The following is a 14806-nucleotide window of genomic DNA, read 5'->3' on the forward strand; positions in this document are numbered from 1 at the left end:
CCCTTTCATAACTCTTTGAACAACTCTTTCACACTTTTCTCACAACTTTCTTACACTTTTCTAAAATAGTTTTCTGCACTTCTAGAAACTTGAACTCAAACTTTCAAAGCTATTTTTCTGAGTTGCTTGAAGTAAAAGTGTTTCGAAGTTTTGTAAACTTAAAAGAGCATTATTTACTAAGTAGTGTTATTATATTTCATACTTGTAAAGGCAATCCAAGCCAACATTCAAATTCTTCATTCATTGTAATTACTTTCTTTCACAGGGTGTGAATAGAAAGGGGATAGAGTTACTTGGAAAGGTGTTTTCCAGGGTGATAAGTATTAGTGAGTATACAAAAGAGTTGATTGGATTGCAAGTGTTATTATATTTCATACTTGTAAAGGCAATCCAAGCCAACATTCAAATTCTTCATTCATTGTAATTACTTTCTTTCATAGGGTGTGAATAGAAAGGGGATAGAGTTACTTGGAAAGGTGTTTTCCAGGGTGATAAGTATTAGTGAGTGTGTAAGGTACATAGAGATCTCGAGGTGAGATATTGTAATTACAACTCATAATATTTAGTGGAAAATCTCTTGTGCTGCAAGCGTACTAGACGAAGCCTTCGGTGAACAAGAAGGTGAATCAGTATAAAATCCGTGTGTACTCTCTTCTTCCTTACCTCTTTGATTTATTCTTATTTATTTTCTGCAATATTATCCGCTGCACTTTAACTCTTCATTTTGCAGAAAAAATGATCATAATTTCTAGTCAACTAATTCGCCCTTTCTCTTAGTTACAATCTTAATCTTACACAACTACACTTACATACTGCAAACAACGACACTGATTTGGATCTAGGAAACTTAACAAATGATGTCTTCATCGATGTGGGCCATTAAATGAAGATTGGACAATTATAATTTTTATTACAATAAAATGGAATATAAAATTTGGGGAAAATCCATAAAATCTCTCTAAACTTTATACATTTTGTAAGTAGACATTATGAAGTATATTTTTTTCCTAATTACCTCTTAAATTTTATGAACCGGTAAAATCGTATCTTGTATAAATATATTGTTAAATTACAAATAGACAACCAAGAAAACCATTGGAATCAGACTAGTGACAATAACAATGCAACAGTAGAGATTAGCCAATGTTAATATTGCAAGGAAATCCCTACAAAAAGAAAATAGTTTATCCCACCAACCCCAATTGTTGGTCCCCTAGTTTCTATGTAGTGCATACAATATATATTACAAGGCTAGATGATAAGCACACACTCAGTTCTTGTGTTTCTCAATCAGCTTATGTAACTCCTCCCTTTTTGGTCCCATCACCTTCTCAACAACCTTGCCTTTCTTCATTAGTATAAATGATGGAATTGCTTGCACTTGGAATGTTTGCGCCACCTCCTCTTCCCATTTGTACATTTATGTCAAAATGTTTTCTTAATGTTAAAATAAATTTTTGCACATATATATATATCTTATAATTTATGAAATGAATCATATTCAACATACCATTAACACATCCACATCAAGCTTAATGAACTCTACATCTGTGTATTTTGCAGCAAATTGTCTGATAACCGGCTCCATGTATTTGCAAGGTACACACCATGTAGCCATCAAACCAATGACCATCTTTAACGAATTAAGAAATATTAATCATTTAGTTAAGACCAAGAATTTCATAAGATGATATGTCACTATTAGGAGTGTAATAAATACAATTACAGCTTAGTTATGTCAAACTTACCAGCTTGTTTGTTTCTTTGTAGGAATCAAAGTACGCTTTCCATTTAGCAGCAGAATGGAATGTGAGAAAGTACGCTTTCCTTTTTTGGGACTCAAACAAATTAAAATTTGACCTCAGTTCTGAAGATGTACTCGTGTGGTGATTGTTATTTATGAGTAGGGTTTGGGTTTTGATAAGGATGGAGCATTTGGGTCTTATATAGAGTAAAAAAATATACGGTTTGAATTTTATCATATTCAAGTTAAAAAAGCATCATATTCTTGAAAATGACAAGCTATGAAATGATCCCCACTAATTGGATTTTGGAGCATAATCATCACTAATTTAGACTTATAATAGTACTTCTCCTCCATTGTAATGTGCATAAAATGTTAAAAATCGCTTTTTGTATTAGTAAATACAGATTTCATAGTGGGTATTCAAAAACTTGTTTTTCTATTAGTAAACACATGGAAAAATGAGAGAATTTGACTCAGACAGTTTAGTGATTTGAGGAATGTGATTCATAATCAAATATTACAGATAGGAAAAAAACTAGAAAAATCATAAGGAAATCCATTAAGAATGAATTAAAATGAAATGGATTCTTTTTGTACAATACTAATTATGGAATATAGTCTATGCAACTTTCTATAATGAGAATATGCATACAATTATCGTGCTTTGGTTCTAACCCCACACGATAAGTGAACGGCATCTCATTTCAGCACGTGATAATTTTTATATGTAATATGAGTATCTTCAGTTTAGGTTAATTATTACACGTGGTACCTTATTTAAAAATTTATATCAAACTCACTTGAAGAAATGTGATTGTAACTTTAAAGAAAATAAAAAGTTGGAATGAATGTTCTAAATTGCAAAGAGCAAAATCTGTATCTAATATCTAACCATGTACACGACATCTAAAATAAGAGCTATACAAAGTGAATGGTTGAAAGATAGAAACTCACACTCCATATTTTGTATAAACATCAATATTAATGTAATGCTAACCTCAACAAAGATATTATAATTATCCTTTATAAAATAAGATAATATAATATTTATACATCATTCATATAGTTATTATATCATTAATCATTCATTTGAATTACTTTTATTGAAGAGTTAATGATAATTGAATATGAATGGTAGATGATAACTCATACACTGTTAGTACATACATTTTTCTCATGACATAAGACTGTAATATGTATGTACTAACAGTGTAAATATTTATACATGGTCGTTACATCATCTATCATTCATTTGGATTACTTATTTTTGAAGAGTCATTGATAATTAAATATAAATAGTAGATGATACATTGATAATATATCAAACTTAAATATAATTAAACATTTTGCATGTCAATATACAGGTATTTATTATTTACTAAAACGCTTTTTACTTTTTTTCATGTATCCCTCCTCATTTAGACGTTGGATTAACTCCTTCGAGGTATAATGACAGTTTAGGAACCTTGTGTTTTGATCTTGTAATATACTTAGGACGTAATTTTGCATAAACCAACTCTTTTATTAGTATAATGAAAGCTTGTTTAATTTAGTTATGTGATCATTCAATAAATTTAATATGTTATTGGTAATTTGGTATATATCACAATATTGTTGTTCACAACTAAATATTAATCAGTGATGGGCTTTTAACCCTTAAATATATATAAAAAAAAAAAAGAAACCAACCAAAAGAGATACTGCCTTTTACTTTATTATCGTGGGTTACAAACACAATATGTGTCCTTAACACCTTTATTCGCATTGGAATTGTATTTAAGTTGTTAGTTGATACTTGAAACTGTTAGAAGCAGAAGAAAAACAGAGGAGGAAGAGCAGGGAAGAAGAAGGAAGAACAGAATGAAATTAAGAAGAGGAGATTCAATGAATATTAGTGAGTTGTATTGATCAAAGAGGAGAAGAATAATTCAGAATTTTACAATGCAAGTGCCTTACTATTTATAGCAATGATTAACTAACTAACAACCTACAAATAGAAAGTTCCATTAACTAACAAAACTGAATTACAAATAACCAAGAATTAACACTCTTCCTTAATTCAGTTTGCATTGTTTGTCAAGCCAATCTTCTTCCTCAAAGTTTCAAATCTTCCTTTCTTCAATGGCTTGGTTAAAATGTCAGCCAATTGATTCTCAGAATTGCAGAATTCTAGGAGCAACTGGATTCATAGCCAAGTTTATAGCAGATTTGTTATCAACCATTAGCTTTAGCTTCACCTATTCTGATTTCACCTTCAATTCTGCCATAAGAGCACTCAACCAAGCAGCTTGACAAGCACTCATGCTGGCTGCAATGTACTCTGCCTCACAAGAAGATAAGGCTACCACCTCTTGCTTTTTGGAACACCAACTAATGGGAGCAGAACCAAGGAAGAAGAGATATCCAGTGGTGCTCTTCCTATCTGATTTGTCTCCACACCAATCAGCATCAGAAAAACCATGTAGCTCTTTGTTGTATTTGCTTGATTCAGCAGGATACATGATTCCATAGTTTAAGGTCCCTCTCAAGTATCTTAGGAGCTTCTTTGCTGCAATTAAATGGCTTTGTTTTGGAGATTCCATGAATCTGCTTATCCACCCAACACAATATGCAATGTCAGGCCTTGAGTTGCATATGTATCTTAGGGAGCCCACCATTTGTCTATATAGTGTCTTGTCTACAACTTGTTCTGATCCTTCTTCACATAGTGTAGTCCCTGCATCAATAGGGGTTGATATAGGGTTACAATTCATCATCTCAAACCTCTGCAGCACATCAGCTGTGTATTTCCTCTGATGCATTAGTGTTCCAGCCTTGGTTTTCTTGAATTCAATGCCTAGGAAATAAGAGAGTTCCCCTAGATCAGTCATTTCAAACTCAGCTTGCATCTGAGCTTTGAATGCTAGTATCTTGCCAAAGTTTGCACCTGTTATGAGAAGGTCATCCACATAGAGACACAAAATCAGTAAGACAGTGGCATAGTTCCCTTTTACATAGACACCATGCTCAGTTGTGCATTTAGTGAAGCCAAGTTGTGATAGGAAAGCATCTATCCTTTTATTCCAGGCTCTTGGAGCTTGTTTGAGTCCATAGAGTGCTTTGTGTAGTTTGTAGACCATTTGTTCTCTGCCTTTTGCTATGAAACCAGGTGGCTGAGATACATAAACTTCTTTGTCAATAGGTCCATTTAAGAAGGCAGATTTCACATCCATTTGGTGGATATGCCAAGAATTCTGATTAGCCAAGGCAATTACCAACCTTACTGTCTCAATTCTGGCTACTGGTGCAAACACTTGATCATAATCAAGTCCTTGTTTCTGCAAGAAGCCTTTTGCAACCAATCTGGCTTTGAACTTTGATACTTGACCATCAGGATTGAGTTTGGTCTTAAACACCCATCTAACTGCAATTGCCTTCTTATTACTTGGAAGAGTTGTTAGTGTCCAAGATTTGTTTCTTTCTATGGACATTAACTCTTCTTCCATTGCTCTAATCCAATGAGGTTGATCAAGAGCTTCTTCTACACTGATTGGTTCCATTTCAGCTAGCAATGCCATATGAACAAAGTCTCCTTCTGCAGTGATTGTAGAGTCAGGGAACACATCATAGTCTCTCAATCTAGATGATGGTTGTCTCCTTCTGATGAGATGACAGGTTGACTGTGTGAATCATCAACTGAATTGCTAGGTACTTCACTTCTTTCTGAGTTGTGTGAATTTTGTGTACTTTCATCAATCAGCAGCCTTGACTCATCTTCAAGTGATAAGTCAATTTTCACCCTTGAAGTGCTAGCTTCCTCATTCCAATTCCAACATTGGCTCTCATCAAACTTTAAGTTTCTAGTGATACAGAATTTTTGAGTTAGAGGATCAAAAACTCTGTATGCACCAGTACTATGATAACCAAGGAAAATGAGTTTTGAGCCTCTGTCATCAAGCTTTCCCCTCTTTATTTCAGGAATGTGTCCAAAGCAAATTGATCCAAAAATCTTCAAGTGGCTTACACTTGGTTTTAGGCCTGACCAAGCTTCTTCAGGAGTCTTATAGTTCAATCTCTTGGAAGGACATCTGTTGATGATGTAGGCTGCTGTTGAGACAGCTTCACCCCAAAATTTCTTGGGTAGCCTCTTTGTTTTCATCATACTCCTTGCCATGTTGAGAAGTGTTCTGTTGGCTCTTTCTGCAGTACCATTGTGTTGAGGTGTGTAGGGAGCTATCACCTCATGAACTATCCCTTCTTTGGTGCAGAATTCACCATCCTCCATCCTCCATTTGCAGGAACTCATATTGCCTTATGAGCTGCTGCAACTTAACCTTCTTGATCTTGGCCATTCCTTCATAGCTCTTTTCTAGAGAATCCCAAGCTTGTTTAGCAGTTTCAGCACCATTGATCTTCTCATAATTGGCTCCATCAACACATTGATGCAGGAGAAAGAGAGCTTTACAATCTCTCTTTTTTGCTTCTTTGTAGATTGTCCTCTGAGCTTCACTGGCCCCTTCCCCAAGCTCTTGATAGCCATGTTGGACAACTTCAAACACCTCTTGAAATCCAAAGATGGCCTTCATTTGATTCCTCCATCGATCATAATTCTTGCCATCCAAGATGGGAAGTGTCAATGAGAATCCTCCATTGCTTGTCATCCCTGCTACACTCTGCTGTTGATCACGGAGATGCACACACACACAGGTCCCTTAGGAAGATTCACACAGAATCTACACGTACAAAGCAACTGATACCACTGTTAGAAGCAGAAGAAAAACAGAGGAGGAAGAGCAGGGAAGAAGAAGGAAGAACAGAATGAAATTAAGAAGAGGAGATTCAATGAATATTAGTGAGTTGTATTGATCAAAGAGGAGAAGAATAATTCAGAATTTTACAATGCAAGTGCCTTACTATTTATAGCAATGATTAACTAACTAACAACCTACAAATAGAAAGTTCCATTAACTAACAAAACTGAATTACAAATAACCAAGAATTAACAGAAACCAGTCCAAGGTGCGGCATATGATCACAGATTCAGAGTGCATATCCTCATCATATTAGATACCAAGATATTAGTGGAAAGCAAACAAAATAAGATCTAGAAATGAGTTAGGGGTATATTGAACAAAACCGTTCAAATAATTTCGACTTTCTATTTAACTTAATAAATTTGTTTCATAAAACAAACGTCTAGTATACCTCAACTTGATTATTACACATATATATAAAGAGTATTGTTTATATAGTCAACATATACTCATATATAAATATTTACATAATATATATATGTATATATATTAAAAAATATTGTAAAAATATGATATACACTTTTTATATTAATGTTTATATTAAAATAAAAGAATTCACATGATTCGATCTAAAAGTTATATGAGTTAAACCAGTTAAAAATTTATAAACTATAATTGAGTTGAAACATAATTTAAATTAAACTCAGTTCAAAACTAGATTTGAGTCGATTCTTAACCATTGACAAAGGTTGTATTGTCATTCTGCTTGGAAAAAGAATTCTACTTTTATTGGTGGTGTTCAATTATATGAATGCATGGAATCTCATTCCAGCACGTGTTTATTTGATAAATAATGTGAGTGCCTTGAGTAGCATTTCTAAGCAACCTTCTATACAATTTTCACCACTTCCAATACCTCATGCATATAACGATCATATTGAAAGTGCAAAGTGTTAAGTATTACACTATTAGATTGTCTATATTTTGATGAAAACAATGATTTAGTGAAAGCTTGAAGATGACTCAACAAATCAACATGTCGTGGAATCAAGGGTTTCATATCTAGATACGTTCCTTAAAAGAGTCATTTTTATAGTCTTAGATGTGTGCCTTAGATATTGAGTCTAGGTTAGGTAAACCTAGATGCAATTCTCACAAGCCTTAAAAATAATCAATTCATTTACATGAGACATGTCACTAGATTATTATATGTTCAGGCATTAATCATACATGTTACTTGTGCATCTTAGGCATAATATATTGGTAAAACGTGTATAGTTGATAAGCATAACATATAGGTAGTTTACCATTTAATCATCTAGCTGAAAATATGTCAGATAATCGATTAAGGAAGGTGTTAATCGATTAACGTAAATTCAGTCTTAACAGATAACTGAAAACCTGAAAACAATTATTCTCAAAAGTCCGTTAATCGATTAAAAGAGCACTTAATCGATTAATTGGGTCTCAGAACGATTTTCTATATAAACTGTGTTTTTAGGTCATGCACTATACATCATATCATTCATTTTTAGAATGGCTAGTTGCATATTTTTCGTGCTTAATTGTGTCATATAGGCAGAGTTGCATATTTTTCGTGCTTAATTGTGTCATAATTGCATGTGGTTAATGTGTTAAACTTTTTTATATTTTCTTGCATGATTCTTGCATTTATTTAGAAGAATTTTAGGGTAGAAATTCTATGTTTCTGCATATTAATGAACTCATACATATTCATGTTAACTTATGAGTTTTGTATAAGGTTTTTAGCTGAGTTTCAATTGTAATATTTTGAGTTACATTAATACTTTGTTTTTGTGTTGTAATAAGAGAAGTCGTCTCTTGGTGTCTTACCACATAAGAGATTCAGTGAGTCTTCACCAAGACTTGAGTATATAACATTTTCTTGGTTGGGACTAGATCGTAAGAAAGGTTTTCCTAGGCGATTAGGATAGTCAAACCAAGAAAGTAGGTTCTTGGATTCAAGAAGTGAGTGTCTACGTGTTTGTATTGGAAGTTTGCATGTAACAGTACATTCGTTTCAATATTAGTGAAGAAAATCTCCCGAGATCAGAAGGGGAGGCCTATATGTAGTTTGCAGGTGGACCCGCAAACGAACCAGGATAAAATTCCTTATTGCAGGCTTTTTCTATCCCTAATCTCTTTACGTTTCAAGTCGTATTATTGCCTATTTTTAGCTGATATTTCAGATACTATAAATTTGCTATATTGAGTTTAATTCTGTTCAAATATATATGTTTTATCTGTTTCTGAATATCGGTGAGTGGCTGGGCAGTAAGCCATTCTGCAACTTGCTGTTTTCTGTGAGTAAATCGATTAAGACATGGTGTTAATCGATTGACTGTGGCTTTTTCCAGAATAGGGCTTTGGTGCGAAAAGCGAAATTGGTAATCGCGACACCTATTCAACTCCCCCTTCTAGGTGTGTTTTGTCCACTGATACCTAACAAGTGGTATCAGAGCTAGTACGACGTGCTAGCTCAACCGCATACGCGTTATCCTTAAGGGAAAACAAATGGGTTCCACCAACCCCTTTGGCGGTGATGACGCATCCATTTATTGCCCTCATGTATTCAGTGGCGAAGGATACACCTACTGGAAAGTCCAGATGAAGATATTCATTGAAGCCATTGACTCAGATATTTGGGATTCCATAGTCAACGGGCCTTTCGTCCCAATGCATCTAGTGGACGATGAACCGAAAGAAAAAACCAAGAGTTTATGGACCAATGATGAACGTAAAAACGTTCAATGTAACCACCTACGTGCTAAAAACATCATCATATCGGCTCAGTCATATGATGAATTCTTTCGGGTTTCGCAGTGTCAAAGTGCTAAGGAAATGTAGTATACTTTATAAGTGACTCACGAAGACACTAGCAATTAACTGGGGCTTTTTCCAGAATAGGGTTTCGATGCGAAAAACAATAATTGATAACCGCGACACCTATTCAACTTCCTTCTAGGTGTGTTCTATCCACCAATACTTAACATATATGCTTCTGTTTTAACCCCATACGTTAAATGAATTCATGGCAAGTGGAAACCGTGTTTGGTTAAAGAATCTATAAATAAATAAAAAAGAGATCAGTTAAGATTAATATATTTAGTTTTTCTATTAAAAACTTGTTGTTTTTTTAATTCCTTAAACAATTTCTTTGCAATTTGTGCATTTTGGGATAAGTCCTATTGAATGCTCAAAGTGCAACAACAATGCCTCTAACTGCATACAAGGATGATGACCCTGGGGACAAACCATGAAGAAAGTTGCATCACATTCCAGAACATCAAATGATCGCAAAAAGTTTCTTCTGGTAACATTTCCAACAAAACCATTAGTTACAAGACTATAAAATGGTGGTTTCTGGATGCTGAAATCGTCAAAACAAAATTGCTCAAACATATTTCTTAACAGATGTATAAAAACGTTCACCATCAACTTGTCACAAAATGGTGGGTTCAGAATTTTGGAAGTGTCAAAACAAAATTGTTCTAACATATTTTGTAGGAGGAGAATAAAAATTAGAGTAAATTACACATATCTCCATGTTTTAATGAAATTACACAAATCATTCTTCCATTTTTTGCACCTACGCAAATCATGTCTAATATATATGTTACGTTTCACTCACCACCCCTCCCATTAAATGATATTGTTATGTGCATATAGCACATGTCATTTAATGAAATATTATAACAAAAATATCTTTTTTTCTTTTCTGAATTCATATAAAACATATTTTAATATACTACTCACAACTTGCTTGATAAGATACTTCAAAGAATTCTAATCAATACTTGCTTGGAAATTTCGAGTGAAAGTTTTTTGTCCAATGACAAGTTTGCTGCTGATACTGACAGCAAGGTACTATCAGCAAAAAAAACCAAAGCTGGAAATATAGACACGTGATATATTCACAAAGTTGTTGCTAAAAACTTGAAGTATTAGCATGAACAGATGAAAGCTTAGAACATTAAACCACATGACATCGCTCCCCAATCCTATTGGAATTGTTTCGAAATTGTTTTTTAGGCTTCTGGAATAGTTAATCTTTTCTGTTGTGTAGTCTTTAAACTTGGTTAGTCTGTTTGGTAATAATTGCTTCATCAATCAATGGTCTATGTTTTGTTGAATAGGGTCATTTCTTAGTCTCGAACATCCAAAACTTAAGGACTCCACTTAAGCATCTTAACACTTCAATCACCAAGCTAGAATGTAACACACTTGTGTGGAGTTCTTTTTTTCATATATTTTTTCTTGTATATTTCAATTAAACCTGCTCTTTCACCATCCTTCATGATCAATTTTTTTTTTCTTATGGGTATCCTTGCACCGGAGGCAATCATGTTCGAGTCGGGAACATTCACAGGTATGTGGAGCTAACTCTCCCAGCGGACATTTTTTTCATTCACAAGACTCGAACCTGATACCAACTTGTTTTGACACCAAGCATTTTTCCTGATTTATTGAAAAATGACAATAATTAGTTTTCAGTTGAAGACTTAATTGTGCCATTACCATGGAGGAGGGCTGTATTGTTTGAAGTAGAGGGTACTTTAATATTTTACTCATGCATTTAAACGTTCAGTTAACAGTGTTACATCAAAGAGAAATACATATAAGTATGAAAATGGAATAGATAGTATATGTAGTTTCATTCAAACTTATAATATATATAATTTCATTAAAACTTGTAATATATATAGTTTCATTAGAACCCAGAAAAATGTCCCTATAATTTCCTCTATAAATTATTCACAGCAACTACTGACAGTAACAAACATTATTTACACCTCACCATCAATCCTACGAGAGTTGTTGGCTGGTTGAGGGGGAAAATTTTGTGGTTAGCATAATAAGAATTGATAACAAATGGTCATTATAATCAACAAATATGACACGATAGATTTATGCTTAGTGTAATAATAATTGATAACAAATAATTTTAAACAGAATTACAAATAATAGAATACTTGTCTTATAGAGAAAGTTATTTGTTAAGATACAAAATTATTTTGGACACTCATTAATTACATTATGGCGTTATAGGCCCTATGTATCGTACATGTTGCAGACCCTATAGGGCTTACCCAACATGATTGTACCCCCCACATCATTTGCATCATGGCTCACTTGATCACTTGGGCCATGGTTGTTGTAAGAGTAGCTCCTAGGGGTGATCAGGACCTAACTCTATCTGCTTACTTAGTTTGGCTTAACCACGGTTAGGTTCAAACAGTGTCGGATCTTGTTGGATCTAGGATTGGGTTTAGATCTAAAAATTAAACTTAGTCAATATCTAGGGTCGAGTAGGTGACAAACATGATACGACCTGACTCATCCCATAGTCAATCAGTCGTCATGTTTGTATGCGTCTCTATTCAATTATGTCCAAAATAATGACATCTCTTTCGTCGAAAGTATAATTGATTCTCTAATTCTTTCATCACATATACATAATTAACAATATATATACATATATCATTTTAAATGTCAAATTAGATATTCATAATAATAAGTAATATTAAGAAGATTTTATCTAAAATGGATATGCATTATATTTAATCAGGTCTAGGGTTGAGTTTGGGTTCAAAGGCTAACCTGACTGACATTTAGAGTCAGGTTAGCTTCAGGTCTACAATCTCCGAATTCAAAAAATTACTGCCAACGTTTAGGTAGGGTAAGAGACAAGCCTTACCCAACCCAGCCCATGCTCATCCCTATTAGCCACAATCTCTTCCTCTATTGAAATGATGGTTACTTGGATAATAATTTTCATGTTGTTGATCATAGTATTGATTGTAACCTTTCTGGTAGTCTGACCACCACCTCCTATTACACGACTGCCTTTTTGGTTCTGATAACACGTCCTAGGCTAATGCCACAATACATCTACTTGGTTGAGCTCCACATCCATTAGAGGGGCAATCTTTTCGCTCTCAACTGATACCACCTCAACTGCATTTTCTGCTTCTACTTCATCATGTGAAACTGAAACTTGTGTTATATCACTAGAATACCTACCCAAAAATATACACACACCTTTTGATGCTTCCTTTTGTTGAAAATCATTCCTAATTGATATGGAAGTAAGACCAATGAATCTTAGTAAATGAATCTTAGTAAATGAATCATTGAGTACATTTAATAATGGCTATTCCAAGGTCTTGGAATTATTCCTTGACTCTTGAGAACTTTGATGTCCAACTTAGAAAGTTGGAGTAGCACTTTTCAAGGTGTCTTGAAAATTATGACACAACAATTAATCATTCATCATGTCTTTATGATGAAGTCTTCATTCCCCTCACTATATATAGGGGACTTGTGAGGAAGAGATGCAACAAGTAAGTGATAAAAAACAACATAGAGGGAAAGTGAGAGAGTTTCTATCCATTTAGTGTGAGACTTGTATTCCTAGTGAGATACTAGAGAGAGTTTGTATTTCTATCCTTTTTGGGTGAAATTGAGTATTATCCTCTTAGTAAGAGAGAGTCAAATATTGTAATCCTACTTTCTATAGTGGAGATATTTTCTAGACTAGGTCTCGTGGTTGTTTCCTTCTCACATTGAGGAGGTTTTACCACGTTAAAATTCTTGGTTTTATTCTTATACTCTCCTCTATTTTCTTTATCCACTTGTTGCTTCCGCAAATGCTCATTTTGCATCACAATGAGGAGGGAAATTGATTCTGAATTTTCCAATTGTGGTATTAGAGTTCCAAGATTTGTTCGGCGAGCTTAGCCTGTGTAGTCCAAGATGGAAGGAGCTGCTAATATCTCATTTGATGGAGATATGTTCAAGTTGACAGTTGACAACTATTCCTATTGGAAGCCCTTGATGGAGGATCATTTATATTGCAAGGATATGCATGAGCCTATTTCTTGTAAAGACAAGCTGGAAGATAAGGGTGATAGATATTAGGAGCTTTTGAATCAAAATGTTGTTGCAATGATACGGAAGTATATTAATAGAAGTTTATTTGAGCATGTGTCCACATACACAAATGCTTATGAGTTGTGGTCGAAACTTGAATCTATGATTCAAAAGAAAACTCTCAGAAATAAAGCATCTTTTGTTAGAAGGCTGGTGAAACTCGACTACAAAGATGGTCAGAGTATGATAGAGCACTTAAATTCATTTAAGGGTCTTGTCAATCAATTGAGAAAGATAGATAGGAAGGTAGATGGTGAGCTGCAAGCACTTATACTACTGAGTTCGTTGCCTGAAATTAGGATACATTTATGGTCACGCTCAGTAACTCAGTTCCTGATGGGAAGGTCTAAATGGACATTGTTTCAGACAATCTACTGAATGAAGAATCTAGAAGGAAAGAATGGAGTACATCCTTCCGTTCTGAAGCAAATGTTATGGAGAGACATGAAAGAAGTGAAAATCATGAGAGGAATGGATCTCGTGGAAGAAGCAAAAGCAAATTTAGATGTCGTTCTCAATCTCGCATGAGGTCAATAACATGTTATTATTGTAGTAAAGAAAGGCATAAGAGATCTGAATGCAGGTTCCTGAGGAAAGACCATAAAGCTGGAAATGTTCATGAAGATTAGTTGATCCAAGGAAAAATGGTAATAAGTCTACCACAACCATCGCTGCATACTTGTTACAAGAAAGATTGTAGAAATTGGTGATATTGTGTTGCTAACAAACACATGAGGAAAGCTTGTATTGAAGGATATGAGACATGTCCCAGATATGCGTCTCAATCTTATCTCAACAGGTAAGTTGGATGATGTTGGTTTTGTAAGCCACTTTGGTGCTGGAAAGTGGAAACTAGCAAAATGCAACCTAGTTATTGCTAGAGGCTTAAAGGAAGGATCTTTGTACATTATGCAAGGAGAAAGTTGTTCTGCAGAAGCAAATGTTGCTACCGAGTCCAATGATCTTTGGCATAGGTGATTGGGCCACATAAGTGAGAAGGCACTTCAGATGCTCGCCAAAGACCACCTTCCGGGTATAAAAGGACAAATTTTAGATTAGTGTATTGATTGTCCTTATAGTAAACAACAAATAGTCATTTTTCAGAAAACATACAATCCCTCACATAGAGATGAAGTACTTGAATTGATGCATCTAGATGTTTGTGCACCATCTGAAAGATCTCTTGGAGGAGCCTACTATTTTGTCACATTCATAGGTGATCACTCGAGAAGAGTATGGGTGTACTTTTTGAAAATCAAAGATCAAGACTAACAACATTCAAAGAGTTCCATGCACTAGTAGAACGTGAGACTGTGAAGAAGTTGAAGTGTCTGAAAGCAGACAATGGTGGAGAGTATAGTGGTCCATTCGA

At 34.4% G+C, this 14806-nt stretch overlaps 1 protein-coding gene across 1 annotated transcript; it reads right to left on the bottom strand.

Annotated features, from left to right (window-relative positions):
- Window positions 1207-2450, bottom strand: LOC109326546 (thioredoxin H2-like). The gene is made up of 4 exons (XM_019559235.1): window positions 2423-2450; window positions 1749-1867; window positions 1511-1633; window positions 1207-1402 (listed from the first exon to the last, which is right to left on the bottom strand). Exons 1-4 carry the CDS (start codon window positions 2448-2450, stop codon window positions 1271-1273), a joined length of 402 nt encoding a protein of 133 aa, XP_019414780.1. The 3' UTR covers window positions 1207-1270.

This window comes from Lupinus angustifolius, chromosome LG02 (assembly GCF_001865875.1).
Source record: "Lupinus angustifolius cultivar Tanjil chromosome LG02, LupAngTanjil_v1.0, whole genome shotgun sequence".
In the NCBI taxonomy this organism is placed as follows: Eukaryota; Viridiplantae; Streptophyta; class Magnoliopsida; order Fabales; family Fabaceae; genus Lupinus; species Lupinus angustifolius.

Coding starts and splice junctions, on each gene's coding strand:
- LOC109326546 (XM_019559235.1), bottom strand. CDS start 2,450: ATGAGATGCCGTTCACTTATCGTGTGGG. Junction 1,634..1,748: donor ACAAAGAAACAAACAAGCTG/GTAAGTTTGACA, acceptor AATTCGTTAAAG/ATGGTCATTGGTTTGATGGC. Junction 1,403..1,510: donor TTGATGTGGATGTGTTAATG/GTATGTTGAATA, acceptor AAATGGGAAGAG/GAGGTGGCGCAAACATTCCA.